Below are 13,844 nucleotides of genomic sequence, written 5' to 3' on the forward strand. Positions count from 1 at the left end.
GTGGGAATAAGAGTTTCCCTTGTCTTGCGTTGAAAAGAATGAGTCAAAAATGTATATGGCAGCTAGACCACCTCTGTCTCATACTTCTTAAAATTTTATATTTGAGGGATGAGGTTTGGAAAAAACAGTAAGTTAAATGTTACATTTTTGCAATTTGAAATATAATGCCTCTTTTCAAATTAGTGATACATTATTATTGTTGATACATTTTTATAATTATTATTAGTTTATTATATTACCATTGGTATTATTATTTGATGAGTAATAAATATACTGTAAGTAAACCATTATTACATTATTAATTCCCCGCTCTCCGTAGGTGAGTGGCTCGATGACGTAATTTGCGTTCTCTTATGATCACGCCTCGCTTTGTTACTGTGGAAACCAATGAGATTGATGAGTGTAGTAAACCAGATGGTCATTCAGTTAGCTGGCAATGGTTAGCCAGATTGCTAACCCAAACCGAGTTTTGCTGTCACGTTATCGAAAATGTACGTAATGCGGAATTGGTTTTACTTTACCTTAGCGGAATAAAATCTCAGGTATGTTACATATTTCTGTCTTTAATATAAGTGTCTCTTTCTGTCTTAATTTGCTAACGTTAACGTTAGCTGCCTAATTTATTAGCCAACAAAGCTCGCTAAGGTAACGTTAGCCACAAGTCAAACCTCAGTCAATGTAGAGTTAACATGAATGTGTCTAGAGTCAAGTCTGCACCATCATCACACGCTAAAAATGCCTCGCTATCAATTATGTAGGCTGTAGAACAGGTCGGTAGGTAACTCAGGTAGGTCAGCGTTACCGTGAGCAGAGTTGTCCCAGAGCACATGTCCTACCTGGTTCAAGAAGCCCCCCAGACACAATATGTGTTTCTAATATATAACATCATAATATGTAGAAACACATATTTTCAACTTAGGAGGAGAGGTTAAAGACTTGTATAGAATGGTTACTACACACAGGAGCAAGTTACTCTGTCACTCATCAGAAAATTACACAGAACTATCTCCCATTTGTGGGAAAGGTCAGTTTATATTGTTTAAACATTAACTTATACGTGACCTTTATTTAGGATACCTGTCTTTTGTTTACCTCAGAAAAGGCAGTCAGAAAGTGATTGAGTAAAGACGAGAGAAAAGATGAGAGAGAAATGGGGCTTAACTGTAACCCACAAACCATTGCTGTTACATGGCATGTATCTATTACAGAGGTAGTGTATGTAACTAGTTAAGCAGATGGGATCTGTCTAGTTTAACTGTTAACAATTATGCAACAGCCATGGTGTTGATTTCTTAATGTGGCTTTTGTTTGTTCATGCCTCTAACTGATCTGGTTACAGGTGATGTCACTTTTTCAGTTTCACAGACTCAAGAAGATACATGAATGAAAATCTTTATAGCAGTCTCAGATAGTTAAGATGTGGCAAAATTGCTTGATCCTTTGTCCCCTTATTGTGTTTTATGATGTCTATTGCAGCTATAAACTTAAGGGCAGGGCAGCATTTTTCCAAAGCCAAGAGAATTTTTGTTTCCTGTCATACGACCAAACTGCACTGAAACATCGTCACACATGGGAGCCTTCTAGTATTTGGTCCTTGACCCCATAATTACAAAAAAGCTTTAGCTTACTATCTAACTGGTGTCTGTTTTTCTGCAGGTTGCTATGTGACTCAGTGGATCTTTGCCAAGGAGTTTCCACATGCTTTGAACCCCACCTTGCCCGGAAGTGCACTTACATACGTACACACAGATTTCTGCTGACCTACACTCAAATCTTACACAGTCAAATACTGCATGCACACAACCTCCAACACAAACTGACCAGCCACAGAAAACACATTCACAGACCTATTCTAACCTATTTGAATCCTTCTCACAGCAACTGGAACCCATAACACACATATAGCCACCCCTCTTCTCCCACCTCTTCTGAATTTTGAATCTGTGCAAGCCACCGTGAGGAACACCACCGCTCTAACACTAAGCTACTGAGCCATGCCAACTGGTCACATATCAGCATGATGGACACAGGATAAAATGTATGGAATAACCACATCAATGTTTTGGACACATTGTTATTCCTGCCTCCTCCTCAATTATTTGCAATTCTTTGCAATTGAACCCAGAAGGTGCTGACCACCAGAGATGCTTGTTGATTAATCTCTCTGGATATCTTCTGCTTCTTATACAGTTAGTGATCAAGATTCAAACCATGGACATTACATGTTGTAATAGTATATAATAACAAGTACAGTTCTGCTTACATATATAGGAAAATAGTAGCAATAAGTGGTATACACTGTTATATACCAACCTTTCGGAAAAATAAATGGTTCCTCTGAAGTCAAAACAGACTGTAATGGGAGGAAAAACAGAGGAGAGGGAGGCTTTTAGCCTTCTGGAGAAGAGGAAACCCAAGGAAGAAGCAGAAGAGAGTGAGAAGGAGGAGGAGGGCAGAGGTATGCAGATCCCTCTGCATCGCTGGGTAATGCACGGGGCAGTGATGTTTGGACGTGAGTTCTGCTACGCCATGGAAACAGCTCTGGTGACACCAGTGCTGCTGCAGATAGGTAAGAAGATGCACTGCAGTCATAGAGACAGACACACTCTTGCTCTTCTGTTGCTTAAACAAATGTTCTAGGGATGTCATAGACTGTCTCTGTCTTAGAAAATGAAAATTCAGCAGTACTGGCAGCACTGGGATTTCCAGTTTTTGTTTTTATTATTACCCCCCACTCAAGGTACACAGTGGTAGGGTAATACTACTAATCAGTGTAGCCATATGATGTTTCAAAGCTGGTGTTTACACTAGCTGTAATGTATAGCATGTTCTGTTTACCCTGACAGACATCTTAGTGATATATTTGTGGTAGTGTTCCCCTGCCTGGTGTCAGGAAGTTGTAAGACCCATGCACATGGGAGAAGTTTGCCCTCAGGGCTTTCTGCCAGAAAGCCTTACTACTTGGTTAGGTTTAGACACCAAAACTACTGTGTTGAAACCCACCCCAGCTATCCAAAAAGAGATGCCCATCAATCTAAATTCCAGCTGCAACAGTAGTTAGGTAACCTCAACAACATTGTGGAATCTGACTGTTACCACATTAGCTAGACTGGATCTGTTGATTTCCCTGGCTGCACCGCTGTGTTGACTAACCTGTGTGCCCAGCAGTAGCCAACTGGGGGCTATGCATTTAGATGTCAGGTTTGCCACCATAGCAGAAATGAAACAAAGACATTTTCCCCTGGCCAGGTATGACAAGAATGTCTAACACAGCACATTTCAGTCTCTCTGTTTTCCTCTCTATTCATAATATTGTAAGAAAGATTATGTTTAAAAAACTTTGACCTAAACCCCATTCAGGATGTTTTTGAAAGCATTTTCTAAGCATCCAGTTTAGCTTTGTTAAAATGCATAGAGTCAGTTACATTTGTAGTTTAATTTATCCTTTACAGTGTGTCTGTATGTAAAATGGGTTGTTGTCTTGTTTTCATAGCCTAGAGTCCAAGGCCAGACCTTCAGAGTGAAGAAGTAGTTGATAGTTGACAATTGGCTTTTGTGGCATAGGATTATTGGTCTGAAGTAGTTGAACAGAACCTGTCACACGCCTTGTTTGGATGAATCTTTACTAAGTGGATTACTTTAAAGTGAGAGAGGTATGCACATGAAGTTCATACAATTAAGCTCTACTAGTTTGAACAGTTGAAACATTAGTTGTGTGATTTATAGGATTTACTTATCTATAGTCAACACTGTAAAAACAACGCATACAGTACATGTAATACAATTTATTTATACATCAGGACTGGGTGATTGCAGTCTTGTATTTACCTTTTATTTTTGCCCAGTAAATCTATCTGTCCATAGTTTCCCAGAGCTCATGCTCATGTTTCTTGACTCCAAATACATACTGTTTGCTGTGGAATCTTGTTTGGTAAGATTTCTTATTAGGTGGACACTTATCCAAAGCACTTTTAGGGCAGTAAGTCCATACACTGTTAAACATAAACATGGATCAGTTGGAATGGAACTTATTACTGTGTCAAAGCTACGCAGGATCAGAGATTTATGTTTATTTTTTATTTAGTACCAGATTTTATGACATGCTTTACTTCTGGTTGGAATATAAAACATAACTCTCGTTTGTTTTAGAAACTAGCTAATAATGTAATTATACTATTCCATTACCAGGAACACCCATGAAACTCTTAAAGTGCTCCTTGTTTTTCTAATTCCTGCAGCAAGAATTATATACAGCAAGCTCTTCCAAAGAAGGATCTGATTAAGTACTGTTCTGTTGAATGCCTGAACCTTCTGAAAAATGGTATGTTTACTCGTTTTACCACAAACAGTTGAATTTGGTGTCCTATTTCGGCATTTTGGAGAGTGACAAAACAAAATGTATTAATCAAATTTGACCGACTATTGATGAATGTGGAACTCCAATCACAACAAAACAGTGACTTTAAGTGTTACTGAGCTGTCAGCCATTCCAAAGTACTGTAGCTGTAACCGTAACATTGAACTCAAGCAGGATGAATGTTCAGCTTTGCCTTCTTACAACACAAACCTACCTATTGAGTGTGTCTTAGTTTTGTTTAAAGGTGCCCTGTTGACTTTTCCTTAAAACAAATAAAAGTTATGTTGACACACAGTGTTACTCATCAGAACTCAGTGATTATCCTTGACGTCTAACAAACGTATTGAATGCATTTCCTTCATTGTTAAATATTTGCAGAGCTTATTTGTTTTTGAAAAATTTGAAACCTGGATTGTCCCTGCCTTTGCTGCAGCATTGCTGCATATATTTGCATATTACTGCCACCATCTATCAGTAGAACAACATGAAACCTTGGCAGGACTGTGTATCACATCACCCGCCTGTGCATGCACTTCCTCGCATGCATGAGACAAACAAAATGGAGACCCACTAAAAAAATTGCTTCATAGTGCTACTAGAAGTCAAAAACTCCACAGGATGCCTTTAAGTCTGGCTGTGGGCCCATTAACAAAAGAAAGAGTGAGTGGCAATGAGAAAGACAGACAGAAAGCAAGATATTTTTCCTACTGCAAGAAAGTCATTTGCTGTTCTGTTGATTTATGGGAGAGGGAGGGCCAGAGCAGAGCAAGGCAGCATCGGTAACATCATGTTCCCGTGAGAACCAGCTAGCTCACCCAGCCAGCTGACTGCATTTTAATTCATCAGATTTTTACAAAACTCCAAATTTTCCACTCCTTATAAGAAGTGGAAAATCAAGATATTGTCATCTAGCAGAGACAGCTGTTTTTTACAGCTGTCTCCCATACATTTTATATTTGTTGTTAAATTGTTATTTGAAATGGCTATAAGGATGAATGGTTCCTGATTTCAGTGCATGTTGAAGCCTAGTTCTGTCTTTTTACGTGGTCCACTGGAGGTGATTTCACCACTTTCCTGGCTGGTTGCTACATATTTCTGTCTGTGTTGTTGTAACAGTCCACCTCATGGTCCACCACCCTAAAATCTGTTGGTAAAGGAAGCTGTTTAAGAGCAAACTAGGTTCTTCAGCTATGCATTGGTATGCAAGAGCTGACTTGTGCAATGCTTTTATAAACAATTGAACATAGAAAGACTTTCACCTTTTTGTGTGTAGAATTATTATTATTATTTTTTTTAAACCTTCTCTGTGTGACTGCCACCATTTTATTTATTCTGGCAAGGTTTTGTACGAAGATGACAAGACAAAACAGAGCCTAGTAAATGAGTAATTCATTTCAAAGAACAATGACGTCCTTCAGTCAGTGGTTAAGTAGCCTTAGTTAAAGACATGGTTTATAATAAAAACACAAAGTAAAACAAATTAAACTCAATGGAAACATTTGACAGATCTCAGCATCATATAGTATATAATATATACAAAGATCAGGGTAAAAGACTATGGTTCAGGCCTTATCAGAAAGATAGTGGGTCAGGTGCAAAATTAACAAACGGCAAACTATAGTAGATGCAGCAAAGCATGTTTTATCCTAAATTCTGCTTGAACAAAAACACTAATAGTGAAGCGTTTAACCTTTTCTGTATGTAACATATTTATACCTTCTGTTTTCCCATTTGCACTGGATGTTCTTCAGTGATTTATATGACCTTAGTCTTGTTTTGGCTTTAATCTGATCTAATGGATTTGAATGAATCTACCATTTTGTTTATGTGTGTTTTCTAGGTCTTCCTGAGCAATATTACAGTCTAACCTGGTTCCTCAGTCCTATCCTGGGTCTTGTCTTCACACCTGTGATTGGCTCAGCCAGTGACCGATGTACTCTGCGATGGGGCCGCAGAAGACCATTCATTCTGGCCCTGTGTGTAGGTGTGCTGCTGGGAGTGGCACTGTTTTTGAATGGGTCATTAATAGGTGAGTAGAAGGTTTCAAAGGAGATCACCATAAACAAATTATAATAGTTATTGTTTAACCCCATCTGAATATATTTTGTGGTATTCTGTCAGGCCTTTCCATTGGTGATAGTTCCAGCAGCCAGCCAATTGGCATCGTCCTCACTGTAGTAGGTGTGGTGGTGCTGGACTTCTGCGCTGATGCCTCTGAGGGACCAATCAGAGCTTACCTTCTTGATGTGGCTGACACCGACGAGCAAGATATGGCTCTGAATATTCATGCATTCTCTGCTGGTAAAACATGCATGTATGAACACCCACGTACACACAGACTGTCCACATAGACCTGTATAAACATCAGATATACAAGAAAACATAAGTATTGCACACATATACATCATCCAAACCCACAAATTATTTCTAACTTCTAATTTCTCTGAGTTTTAAAAATGTTTAACACATATAGGCAGTACAGATTCAGAAGCTGCTTGTACTTGACCTTGTTTCTTAGACTTTGTAAAATAATTGCCATGTGTAACTGTGTCTATACCTGTCTCTCCAGGGCTCGGCGGGGCAGTGGGCTACATGCTGGGTGGTCTAGACTGGACTGGCACAGCTCTGGGCCAAGCATTTAAATCACAGGAACAGGTCCTCTTCCTGTTTGCAGGCATCATCTTTATTATCTCTGTTATATTACACATGCTCAGTATCCCCGAGCAACCTTTCGCTCCATCCAACCATCTTAAAGTGACAGGAAGTGGAGAGTCTACCAGCCAGTTGTCTTTCAAGCCTGTTGGCCACATGCCAACTTTACTTGATGTGATTGCAGAGGAGGATGCTTCTGCTCAAGCCCCATCCCGAGAGGACAACAAATCAGATTCTGAGGACGCAGAAATGGACTTCCTTGCTGTGGAGCGAATGCGGAGTAAAAGCGATTCAGTCTTAGCCATGCCAGATGCTACAATCGAGTTGGATTTTGACCTCGACCCAGACTCACACCTTTTCCTGCCAGAGGTGCATCACTTTCTACCAGAGTTGCAGGGAGAGCTAGAAGATGTTTTCAAGCTATCGGCCCACAGTATTGGGTCCTCGTCTCCTTCTGGTGGACCACCTACCCTTTCTGATGGGATGGTGGTCTTAGAGCCTGAGCTTAAGATACCAACAAACGGTCCTCCTTCTCTCCTTCAGATCAGTTTTGGCTCAGAGAACTCACATCTGAAAACACAGGTGAAATCAGCTGCTAAGGTGGCAGATGTTATTTGTATTTGTGCTTAAAATTACATTGTCAGAACGGAAACAAATGTCATCAAGTGTCAATGCCAACAAGCTATTTGATATGTGATTATTTCCCCTATTTTTCAATAGGAAATATATGGAACTCTTCAAAGATGGAAAACTTCTGTGCTGTGTTTCAGATATGTAGTCCGATGTCTTCAGTTTCCCTTTCTGCCTTTTAATATGTACGTCTGCGCCTCTCTCCTGTCCCAGCAGGTCAAGGCTGTCAATGGTATCAATGCTGGCTTGTCCTCCTCTGACCACTCCAATGCAATGAAAGCCCATGCCTCCACTAGGCTGGTGAACCGCCCCTCCAGCACCTCAGTGTCATCACGGCCACACCCACACACCTTCTACAGACAAGTACAGTTGCATTTACCATTCTTTGAATTACTTTCTGTAATAGTCACGCATATTTGCTTGACACCATAGTTCATTTTGCAAATGTGAAAAAGCTGATGTTGGTAATTTTTCTCTCCAGCCATCCTTTACTTTCTCCTACTACGGACGAGTGGGATCACAGCGCTATCGATTGCGACGGACAGCACCTTTGAGCCCTCAGCTAATCACCACCTCCCGCAGTCTGAATGATCTGAGTGACCTCCAGCAATGTGCAGATAGGCGGGAGTTGCAACTGTCAGCCAGCAGTCTGTCATCTGAGGGCTCCAGCAGTGAGGGAAGACCAGACAAGGGTACAACTGTTCGACTGCTCTGGTTATCCATGTTGAAGGTGAAGAAAAATGGAAATTATTTTCTCCTATTTTACTATTGTACTGCATCACATTTACAACATTTTAAGGGAAGTGTCTGCTATTGCAGATTAACAAACCAAGCTTTTTTTATTTAGGAATGAATTCTTCATGTTCACCTACTCGTCTTGATTCCTTCTTTCTTTTCTGTCCTCGATAGATGCCGAGGCAGCTGTGGAGATTGTGTGTGTGTCACCTCCTCACATGGTTCTCTATCATAGCTGAAGCTGTGTTTTATACCGATTTCATGGGGCAAGTCATCTACCACGGAGACCCCACGGTAGTCACACACACACACACCCTCGTATGTTTTATTGTTTAAAGGCAGTTGTGCTAATTGACATCATTTGGCATTTTGTATACCATAGGGACCACACTGTAGAAGAACACAGATGAATAAACCCAGCATGCTACATAAAGTCATGTATGCCACATATAAACACTACAATGTCAGTCATCCAGTCTATTTGTCAAGTCAAGTTTACGATAATATTGAAATTATTCTGCTTTTTTTTCCAGGCACCATCCAATTCCACAGAGCTACAAAACTATCACAGAGGAGTACAGATGGGCTGCTGGGGACTGGTGGTCTATGCTGCTACTGCTGCTGTGTGTTCTGGTAAAACACAAACACTGTTTCCATTTTTAGATTTGAATTTAAATCCACTAACTGCTTTATTTACATACAAAACAAGTGGTCAGTGATACAATTAAACTTTCCCCCTACTTTTCTAACCCGCTTTCCCACACTGTTTCCAATAATTGATATGTCTCTGTCTCCCTCTTTCCATCTCTCCACTCAGCAATCCTTCAGAAGTACCTGGATAATTTTGATCTCAGCATTAAGGTTGTCTACATCTTTGGAACTCTGGGATTCTCAATAGGTCAGTCGCCACAATAGAATAAACAGCTGACAATAATAGAGGGAAGTACAGTGGATTTGGGAGCAGTTGCATATTGTCTTAATGGGTATGCAGAATAAAGGGAAATGTAAAGTATCTTCTAAACTTAGGAACCGCTGTCATGGCGATCTTCCCTAATGTCTATGTTGCCATGGTGATGATCAGTGGCATGGGCATCATCTCCATGAGTATCTCTTACTGTCCCTATGCATTACTCGGCCAGTACCATGAAATCAAAGAGGTATGTACACAAACAGAAAGTACACACACATATCCATGCACACTGTTCCTATCTGACGATACACAATAAAACTTGAGATGGGAGCATGTACTTTACACACATACAAACAAAAAGCATCCATATTTTATCGTTTTTGTCTTTTTATCATTTTGCCTTGGTACTTCAGTAGAGGCTTTGCAATTAACAAAACTTTGAAATGTGTGAACTTTTAAACTAGTTCACTAGTCATTAAGTGTGTGCACACTATAGCAACTAAGTCTATGTAATATTGTAGTATTTGTCCTGCATCTCAACACTTGAGACATTTTCTAATGTAGCAGTTGTTACACAAATTGTGTATGTTTACACTAAGGTGTAAGCTTAGTCAAGATAATAATAGTTTTTTAACTTCACCTAAAAGCCTAAAACACTACATCACAAAAACCTGCACACTGACAATCTATTGGATATGCGATTGAAGTCACAGTCTCTCCTCTACTGTTCCTCTCCTCAGTACATTCATCACAGTCCAGCAAACACTAGAAGAGGTTTTGGTATTGACTGCGCTATCTTATCCTGCCAGGTGAGCATTCATGCTTTTTTTCACTTCTTAGACAGAAACTAAAATTCCCCGTTAGCTCTAAACCTAAAGTGATCCAGTGGCATCCAGCCAAGTAAATGTTTGCTATTGTAGTGACACATGGTGGTCACTTGGTCTTCTTTATTAAAGATGGTGATCTAGAGACACCATGGCTTAGGCTATGGGCTATAGTAACATGATGTATTTTTCCAAATTTGAGTCATATTCAGGTGCTTTCTGCTCTACGGGTGTTGATAAGAATATATGAAGTGTCATGACAGTATGTACGATTGTGTTGAATCATTGTATTTTGTTAATTGTTAATTTCCAGGTCTACATCAGCCAGATTTTGGTTGCGTCGGCCCTTGGAGCTGTGGTAGAAGCAGTTGGCAGTGTGCGTGTTATTCCTGCAGTAGCCTCTGGGGGCTCCTTCCTTGGCTTTCTAACTGCCTGTTTCCTCGTCATTTATCCTGACGTGGAGCCCAGCAGCTCAGAGCAGGACCAGGACTTGGTGGGTTTACCTGGAGATTCAGACCCAAGTGGAGAAAGCACCAGTGACCAGAGGTTGGCTCTGCTGAACCTCACAGATAGAGATAGTTTGAAGAAGACAGAGAATCACTCTGTTGCCTGAGCATTAACATGGAAAGAATCGTTTAGGTTTATCCTCACTAAGCACAAGCCACAGCATGTGGGGATTATATCAAATGCATCTGATTTATGAATTAGACGGTCTGTGCATTTCTGAAGGAGGAAAGACGACGAAAGTGGGGAAAACATGGCACAAAGTTGACCGTGCCATCTACAGAAATCTGGGTGGGATGGATTTGGTTAGATTATCTTCTTGGAGTAGAGGACTGACAACAAGAAACTCTCGGTTTTGGGCTGCTCTGCTTGTCTTGTTGCTACCTCAACACTAAAATAAATGTTTGGACGGTTAGATGGAGACAAGTAAGCCATTAAAACAAAAAGAGCCACATGACAGTGATTTACTCAGACTACTGAAATAATTTTAAACCTTTTATTGTGAAAACATAAATGGGAAGCACACAGAGCACTTTCTGTCTCACTTTTGAACAGCATTGTCACACTGATGCTGCAGAATGACATAACGTGTGACATTTTACTTCACAGAAGCTGCTCCGTAGCTGCTTAATGGACAATCATAATGCTGTCAAAGTGTTAATTTGTGTACCTCTGCATTACTTGTAGACTGAACACAGATGTAAATATTTGTTGCAGTCTGTCAATGGAATACCTTGATAGTATATTGTTATTTATAAAGGACAGAAAGTTTCCAAATGACAGGTAAAGCCTTCTACATTTGTTGTAGACATAACAAAACAGTTTGTTTAATAGCAAGCAAGCTAGTGTGCAGTTAGAAATGCCCTTTTATGATGATTTTTTTCTTTCCTGTACAGAAACACACTAAAATTCTGAATGCCATCTTTTCCTTTCATGCCAGAATTTACACTGTAAATGGTAGAGTATCTCAAATTTGACCTCATGTGGTTTTGGGTTTCAGTGTGATTTGTATTGCAGGATGGCATTTGTTTTGCTTTCTATTGAATTAATTCAAAAAGTGTTTTGAAATATACATTCCAAATACAGTTGAAATAGTAAATAAGTTCATGACGACCTTATGTTCATCATGGCAGTCATATCCAATCAAACAAAAAAAGAATTGGATAGAAATGCTCTGTCATTGGTATAATGATTGCAGTTTCTGTTTGTACTTTGTATTGGAAGCCAATTACCCTCGCCTACATTAGTTCAATGTGCCATTCTGATCATTTGACAGCCGTAAAACTCTGTCCTGCTATACAGAACGGACAAAGAAGATAAATAGCTCCCATACTGCCAGGTTTTGGTTTACCTCAGAATAACAAACATGAGTGGTAGCAGAGAGTCTGTGAAGGCTTATTGTGAACATTGAGTAGTATGCAAGATAATGTTTAGCATAGTCTCCACCACACCTTAACATATTGGCAGTGTCACAAACCTATTGCAGTGTACACAGCGTAATAAGCTACAGATTTATGTACAATCTTAATTGAACAGCCTAATCTCGCCTTTCTGCAGGCTCAACTTCAGTAGAACCTTATTACTCTTGAATATGAGAGTGAGTATAAATGCCCAGAGCAGCTGTTCACTAATAAGAGCATTACTTCTTTAACTGGGGAGGTTTAATGTCACATAGTCTGAAACTGTTCCAGAAACCTATACTGTAATGCTGCATATTGAATGGTAGAGAGGACCACTTCTATGCAAGACAAACAACTGATCTATGCATTATGTTAATGACCAAATGTCAATCTCCTTCTCAATGGATTGTTCAACTCAGAGGAAACAATGCCACGAGTGAAAACATTGCACAGATTCTTTGTTTCACAGCACGAAAGGGTCTACTTTTATGACTTGACTGAGGGCAAGATGTCTATTATCATTGCACCCTTGAGAGATTGCTTTACTCTGTTTATGGGTATTTGAGCATGAGCTATGCCATTGCTTTGCCTGTCATGACAGAAAAATGTCTTCTATGGTGTGATCGCTGTCACTGAGGAATTCAGGCCTCAACATTTACGCAGCTTTATTTACAAGCACTACAAAGGGAACAACCTCATTCTGTGTGAGTGATGTTTGCATCAGATATTAAAGGGAAAATGTTGAGAGAATTAATACAAAACTATATAATTAATCACTCAGTTTCCCAGTAAATAATGCAAAGATTATGCTTCTGTGTGTGTGTGTGTGTGTGTGTGTGTGTGTGTGTGTGTGTGTGTGTGTGTGTGTGTGTGTGTGTGTGTGTGTGTGTGTGTGTGTGTGTGTGACATAGGGTGTGTGTCACCGTGTTCTTTGGGAATTGGCCCTGTATTTTTTTTTATTTTAAAGCACATTTTGACAAGAGGTTAGGGTACATCATTTTGTTAGTTGTCATGTCATATTGGTAATAATATGTTTTCCAGGCAATATAATTTGCATTATGACAAGTCCCTGTAAATCAAAATAGAACAGGACTAATCCTTTGTGGGAATCTGTAGACACATTAAAACTTTCTTTTTCACTTTTTTATCAGAGGATCAGAAAGAAACAGGCAGGTGAACCAAAGCCTCTTGTTTTCTCTACAGCTTCCATTCCTCTTACATTCATTTAGTTGCTCTAGTTAGGTTCAATGAGTAATTTAACTTCAGCTGGTTTAAATATTTCAGAGATGTTTCCATCTCACCAAGAAGCTTTTCTGGGGGAAACACACATTTTTTGTGCCAAACTACTGTATTGAATAAGAATAAGAGTTTCTTGGAACAGGCCCCTAGTTTATTGAAATTATTTTGATTTTATACAAAAGACTTTTCCGGTGACATTTTAGTTTGAAAGTCAATCACTGGTTTTTTAAGTGATTTTTGGTTCTTTTTGCTGCTGTACAGACTTTTGTACAATGAAGGTATTTTTGTACCAATTATTTGAAAAAAACAACGAATGCACCTTCACTTGTGTCTGTGTTTTTATTGACAATCCCTCACACATGCTATTTCTACATGTAGTCTTCATTAGCTCCTTTCTGGAAATGAAATGAAATAATCTCACAGTTGAAGCAACAAGCCACAGGAGCTTGATTACTGATTTTAGAACAACTATGAGGTGTGAATGGTTGTATTTACAGTTAATAAGTTAGAGATGGTTTAATATCTGTCATGGTATAAGCATCATCTCTGGCCCTTGATAGATGACTTTGTATTAAGAAATTAAGGAATGTTTT

The 13,844-nt window shown here is 39.4% G+C and overlaps 1 protein-coding gene across 3 annotated transcripts; it reads left to right on the top strand.

Moving 5' to 3' along the window:
• Window positions 1-387: 387 nt before the first annotated feature.
• LOC122881310 (solute carrier family 45 member 4-like) lies at window positions 388-13,575 on the top strand. Of its 3 annotated transcripts, none has more exons than XM_044207334.1 (13): window positions 388-542; window positions 1,657-2,569; window positions 6,198-6,386; window positions 6,479-6,658; window positions 6,927-7,591; window positions 7,853-8,002; window positions 8,121-8,369; window positions 8,549-8,668; window positions 8,908-9,007; window positions 9,192-9,272; window positions 9,401-9,531; window positions 10,025-10,093; window positions 10,422-13,575. In XM_044207334.1, the coding sequence occupies exons 2-13, from the start codon at window positions 2,329-2,331 to the stop codon at window positions 10,719-10,721; spliced, it is 2,475 nt and encodes an 824-aa protein (XP_044063269.1). In that variant the 5' UTR covers window positions 388-542; window positions 1,657-2,328; the 3' UTR covers window positions 10,722-13,575. The 3 variants fall into 3 exon arrangements, with proteins under 3 accessions (XP_044063269.1, XP_044063270.1, XP_044063271.1); XM_044207335.1 differs by having other exon boundaries at window positions 7,856-8,002; XM_044207336.1 differs by lacking the exons at window positions 10,025-10,093; window positions 10,422-13,575 and adding an exon at window positions 8,757-8,812 and having other exon boundaries at window positions 9,401-9,533.
• Window positions 13,576-13,844: the final 269 nt, after the last annotated feature.

The sequence above is a fragment of the Siniperca chuatsi genome, linkage group LG9, assembly GCF_020085105.1.
Source record: "Siniperca chuatsi isolate FFG_IHB_CAS linkage group LG9, ASM2008510v1, whole genome shotgun sequence".
Classification (NCBI taxonomy): domain Eukaryota; kingdom Metazoa; phylum Chordata; class Actinopteri; order Centrarchiformes; family Sinipercidae; genus Siniperca; species Siniperca chuatsi.